Genomic DNA, 6222 nt, shown 5'->3' on the forward strand with positions numbered 1-6222 from the left:
AAGGCTGGGAGAACCTAAAGGCAGGATGGTCCTGCCTCAGAGGCTCTTCTGTGACCTCCACGCCTGTACAGCTGACAACTGTGTGACATCCCGAGAGCCCTGACAGCGGTGCTCTGCCCACGGCGGAGATTTTGCCACATCATCCCAGCAGCGTGCGCGGTCCCGAGCTCATTTTCCCTCTTTGGAAGTACTTCAAATGTTCCTAGCAGAGCTCCAAACTACTTGAGAAGTCCTCCCGCACTGATTCCTCTCTACACCTTGAAAACATTATCGAAATAATTCTTACTCGAAGAACTTTCCCTATCCCAGGAATGTCTATTTAAAAAAAAAAAAAAATGCATAGCAAAACGCTCTGTATTTCATCCCAACCCAAACGATACTTATTCGAGGTTTTGTGATACAAGTGGCTGCTGCTAAATACAGACCTGGATACCTCAAACTCCGTCAGTCATTAACCTTTCACCGATAATCATCTTACAGGAAAGATTTACACAACCGTTATGTAATTGACCATTAGGGGGACAGATGCGTTTGAGATTTTAAAGTCAATAATTTTATTTATGTCCTTTATTTCACTTCTGGTTTGATATTTAAACCCCGCAAAGCGGTAAAAATCATAATTACAGACATAATAAAATCGAGATTTAGTAAGTTTAACAGTTCTGTTTTGTTCAGGAGATTTTAGAAAAAAGAACTGGAAGTGCAACGACAAAAAATAACGGTCTTAAAACCTTTCCCTAAGTAAAACCACCCATTTAACATAGCGCTCGTTCTTGTCTGCCATCACAAATGTGGACAAAGGAGAGAAGATGTGGTGAAACTGCCCTCCACGGGGAGAACAAATCGTACCTATTTCAGAATTAACCCCTGCACCATGAACAGCTCGGGGAAAAAAACTGACAGGCAAAGGACCACCAGTTCAGCACGAATCCAGCACATCGAGGTGTGGAAATAGCTGGGGAAGTGTCAGAGGGAGCTGCAGGATGAGGCAGGGGGAAGGGGGGGAACATAATACTTCATAATTTCCAGGCGGTGAACTCGAATTTCGCCAAGTCTCGTTAGCAAAGACTCGTCTGCTTTAGAAAAAGGGAGGAGAGCTGAATGCTTGGCTTTTCCTCGGGTTATTTTCACCCGCAACAAAGTTACCGAGACTCAGCCCCGTACTGAGAACAAGGGAACAGGTACTCACTTCTCCTCAACCATTTGCTTTTGATACTCCTCATACTCCTCTCTGGTCATTCCTGCAGCTGCTGCGGGGTCAGAAGGAGTGCTTGCTTCTGCGCTTTCTTCCCCTCCACCTCCAAGTCCCAAATTCTTTACCTGGTTGCTCAACATACTTTTCATGAGAAAGGCCATCTTCTCAAGAAGGAGCTACAAGCAAACAACTACGAGAGAGCCAAACCGAACCAGAACAGTTTTCAAACCCAACAATTGCAAGCCCGCGAGTTTCTACAGCCACATCAGCTCTGCAAGGGCACCGCGCTAGTGAAATGTGAATGCCAAAACCAGTTTGTCAGCCATAATCTGGATTAAAGAGTGAACTCCTTAATATCTAGAGGCAGATGGTTCAGATTACTCCAAAAAAAATCATTAGATGAAGCTACCTACTTTTTATATTAATACCTTAAGCTAATTGTACCCACAGACACAAAAATCAATTACAGTGTGCGACAGCGTTTTGACTCGTTCCGTCTCGAAACTCTCGCTGTCCCAGAGGTGGAAACATTCCCTGGAACACAGCGGAGCTGAATTAAAAACCCGGTTGACTACACGGCCGTAGGAAAAGTGTAAAATTCAGGCTGCTGAGCAGAAACCCCTGCTGGATTTACACAACCACGTGAGGTTTGAAAACGGGAATTCTTCATGAAGCAAAGCACTCGGTCCTTTTCCTCCCCTGGACAGAAAATACGCTGGATGGTTTTTCTTCACCCACTTTTCAGGTGGTTGGTTTGTCTCAGAGATGAACGGGACGTCACTGCTACTGTTACTTTTTTTTTTTTTCAAGTAATCACAAAAAAAGCAAAGCACATCTTCATCCTTCTCATTCCTTAGGGTTTATTTCAGCTCTTCCCCAGGCTGTCTCCATCTAGGTCACCACTCGGCCTGGTGCTGCATACGGTACCTAGTGCTTTAAATCTTAACCGTCAGAAAGGAGAAGTGACTCTGACGGGGTCCCTATGCCGTCCTACCGCCCCGACATCTTCCGTTCGCGGAGCTCCTCATCTTTCCGACGGTTATTCCCAGCATCGGCCCCACCAGGGCAGTTCAGGTGAAGGCTCGCAGGAGCTGGTGCCTACATCACAGGCTATTTTGGGAAAGAAAATAATCTGCTAGGTCGCCAAAGTTCACGATTTTGGACTCTGGGCGTTTCTCCTGCTCTGACGGACTGCGCATGCCTTCGTGAAACGGTCTTTAATTTTGATTATCTAAATGGCTCTCCCCGTGCTCTCATAATTTCACTGAGAGATGGGAGGATTCCAGTTTCCCTAATGCCTTAATCTGTAGCGGAGCCTTTCTAATTAAAGCAGACCTGTTACTATTAATAAACAAAAAAAAGCGGGACACTCGTAATCCTGGATTATCAGTGATTAAAGAAGAAAATTTACATTTTTTTTTAAAATAGAGCATCTCTCAGAAGCACAACTTTCAAATCACAACAAAATTACTTTGCTATACTACAGACACCTCGAAAGCATTTTTCGTAACGTTGATTTTTATAATCACTGCGCACTTCCCGATCTATGCATCAGCTGCAAGAATCTGTGGGAAGAGTTAACTTTTTACAGCCTACATCCTGCAGTTCAGAGAAGGCTGCGTGTGTTCCAAAGAGCGGACACCGAGCTAGAGCTGTGGCCCCACGGCTGCAGCCGGGGCGAGTTCCAGGCATGACCGTGTCACTGTGTGACTGGATCGGCTGGAGTCGTGAGAGTCAGAAGATGCCACGTGCGGGAAGAAGGTACTTGGGCAATCCCGGCATCTCTAGAGAAGCTCCTCTCAGTCTGTTTCAGCTACACCAAGCTGTATCTTCCACAAGTAGGTGCTAGATCCAAAATCAAAGACACCAACAAGTGCTTTAAAAATCATTGACTCTCTTGGCCCTGGAAACTGCCGAGAAACACAGGAGAGACTAGCGACAAACTTTGGAAGACGCCGCACAGCTAATAAATTGCTCACGTCATCGTGGGTTTAGGTATTTATCACAAATCTGTGCATACAAGTAATGAATGAGCACTCGGACTGAAAAGGAACCGATTGCTGGGTGACAGAGATGGTCAGCGAGGGAATTCTTACTCCTCCTGTGGCAGCAACTCCATGTGCTTTCACAGACTTTGAAGCTGACACACAACCTGACATTTGGCCCCGCGTCTGATACTCAAGACAAGCCTGATACTCTCCACCCAGGCTTTGGAGCGCCTCTCTTACTTCTAGGTTGGAGTCCCTGGCACCAGACTGCGCTACGGAGGATTTAATCCCTGTGCACAGGGTGAGCGGAGGCTGGACTCAGCTTCTCATCCTACCAATGGCATCAGCGCGGGCAGAGCTGCCTGTAACTCTCCAGCCTCAGGAGAGCCAAGGTCTCACCGCGGTCAAACTCTCTGAACAACAGAGGGCAAAGAATGCCTCAAATACCCTCGCTTGGATTTCACGGACACGTACCCAATTAAAAGGAAAAAGCTTACTAAAAATATGCATCTTTATTCAAATAAGGTTATCTTTGAACCCCAAGTGTCAAGTTACATCAGACAGAAACAACCATGAAAATGTCAGCTGTTTGACTGTACCACAAACCAGGAGACAGTTCTTGATGTTACAGTAACCGATGCGTTGGTAAATGTCAGATTTTCTTAAAACAGGAGGTTCGGTAATTTACGAACCGTACTGTGAATTTTTACTTTTGCAGTTGAGGTGTGACCATGTATTTAATATACCCCGACCAGTACAGTGAGATTCACTTGACACTGCCAAGTATTTGCTACTTATTATCCACACTTCAAATCAAATGAGGAGACTTCTTCTCCCCTACATTGTCAGTCTGGATTCCAAGGTGGCTTCTCCTCCTAGCCCTGAAATCTTACTTGATAATAATCAAAACACACTATCCATGATGGAAGAAACTTCTAGTAGCCAGCCATAACAATGCAGGGGCTACACTGACTGACAAATGTTCTTCAAGCCCAAATTTGCTGCTCTCACTTCAAGAGCAGGCAGGACAGAAGTTGAGCTGGGAAACTGGGAGCTTTCCTTTGATCCAGTGAGTGACGAGGCAATTAGGGAAGTTCCAAGGAGAGACGACTGTGGAATGAAGCATGAAGCAAAGTTACCACTTTTTGGATGTTAGGCTTTAGACCCTCCGCTCCCTCACACAAAAAAGTTTCCTGGCTGCACGTGGAAACACATCAGACCTGTAGCAGCACGAACACACAAGCTGAGCCTCATACTGAAGATACAGTTGCAGGTTAACTTTTCCCCTCAACTCCATCCCCAGCCTTCTCTTCTTTCTAACAAAAGACATTTGAGCATGGGCTGTTCCAGCTTTAAAACAAAGTTACGGTTGGCTAAATTCACAGTAACAAAAAATCCAGGCTTCCCATCGCTATATTAGAGCTGTTCCTCCTTATGCCACATATATGCATCTCCCGATCAAAACCGGTCGCGAGCCTTTCCGTACGCAGGGCCCTGGGAGAGAGGGAGCTCAGGCTCAGGGGTCGCGCTCCTGCAGGAAGGCTTGCGATCGAAAGGAACAACGCTGTACATTTTCAGCACAATTTAAGAAAATATAAATTAATTTAGTTCGAAGAGTCAGGATTGTAATACTTAAGACTCAAGGCACCTGTAAATATTTGCTGGTGTTGAAAGAAGTGAATGGATAAATTCCCCAGTGTTATTCCAACTGATCTGAAAGGGGGTTTTACTGTATTTATCCAGCAAGAGTTTTTTATCTTGAGGCAGTGTTTTCTCCAATTAGTACAGCAAAATCTTCTCCAATTTAGAAGTGAATCGATAAAGCTATACCACTCAGTCCCCTACACACCACGGCTACGTCAGTCGGTGTGTAGGTGGTATTGTTCTATTGGTATAGCACAGACACCCACTTTTGGGACACTGTACTTAAAGTCACAAAATACGTTGCATAGATTAATCGTTTCTCCAAACTGACAGGCACAATACTGAAGTGTTCTTCATGACAGCAAATTGGGCAGCGTGTGTTACACACCAGGGGAGCAGACTGTAGGAGTGCAGTAGTAGTATGCTAGATTCTAGAGAATTTTTGTAGATTAAGACAAACAGATGAGTAATTAAAAATGAAATATCCTGATGCATTTGTGTATTTTACAGACTATTAAAAACCCCAAAGCCCCTGTTCTAACTCTACGCACAAACAACTCAAGGACAAAGTTACCACAGATACATAAACAAGGCAAAGCGATTTCATTTCACATTCCTAACTCGGGTTATCTGCTCTGCTTCTTTCCTGAAACAAAACGTTCACCTGACGAGCGGTATCAAAAACACGCGTTCAGCCTTACGCTTTTGATATCAAAGCAGGAATTGACACACAACACTGGTTCGACAACAGCTGCTGGATTAACAGACACGTCTGAAGCAACAGCTTGTGAAGAAACGGGTTAACACCCCACACCTGTAGTTTAGAACACTTGGATTTAAATCAAACATCTGTATCCGATACACGAAAGACACAGGACGGCTTCACAAAGGTAAAGACGCTGAAACACTAAACAGATCCTTAATAAAAATCAGATCTGAAGAGGTATAAAGCAATGCTATCTTTGCTGAAGTTCCACGGATCTCCAAATAAAATTACAGACAGGCTTGAAACGACAGAAACCAGCTGCACAGTACACTTGAAGAAACTCCTTTATCGCGTTTTCTCCCACTGTCTCAAACCAAAACCCAAAATAAGGACGTAAGCCTTTATTTGCGTGTTCTGTAAGGTTGTTTTCTACCCCAGCTATCAACAGTCAGACTGTTAATATTTACAATATTTACAGTCAGACTGTTAAGGGACTGGCTTTGTGTCCACGTATTAAAAAGTGTTTAAATGTGTATTTCATCAAGAGTTAAATAATTCTTAAATCCAAGCGGTAGAGAAATGAAATGTTCATAATAAATTTTTACCACTCCTCCCCTACTCCCCAAAAATAGAGAATAGTTGTTTTGGGTTTGGTTTGGGGGGGGAGGGGGGGGGGGGCGGGTCTGGGG

General features: G+C 44.4%; 2 protein-coding genes across 2 annotated transcripts in view; both read right to left on the reverse strand.

Annotated features, from left to right (window-relative positions):
• The window catches only part of CPLX4 (complexin 4), a gene marked incomplete at its 3' end in the record, with an annotated part of 2755 nt that extends 1399 nt beyond the window's left edge, over positions 1-1356 (reverse strand). The window contains exon 1 of the mRNA XM_010145951.1: positions 1190-1356. Within this exon, the coding sequence (XP_010144253.1) occupies positions 1190-1356 (167 nt within the window). The remainder of the gene's footprint in view (positions 1-1189) is intronic.
• A 2819-nt stretch (positions 1357-4175) lies between these two features.
• The window catches only part of LOC104502043 (protein ERGIC-53-like), a gene marked incomplete at its 5' end in the record, with an annotated part of 8988 nt that continues 6941 nt past the window's right edge, over positions 4176-6222 (reverse strand). Inside the window, one exon of the mRNA XM_010145952.1 lies at positions 4176-4293. The remainder of the gene's footprint in view (positions 4294-6222) is intronic.

The sequence above is a fragment of the Buceros rhinoceros genome, unplaced genomic scaffold (assembly GCF_000710305.1).
Source record: "Buceros rhinoceros silvestris isolate BGI_N320 unplaced genomic scaffold, ASM71030v1 scaffold38201, whole genome shotgun sequence".
Taxonomy (NCBI): Eukaryota; Metazoa; Chordata; class Aves; order Bucerotiformes; family Bucerotidae; genus Buceros; species Buceros rhinoceros.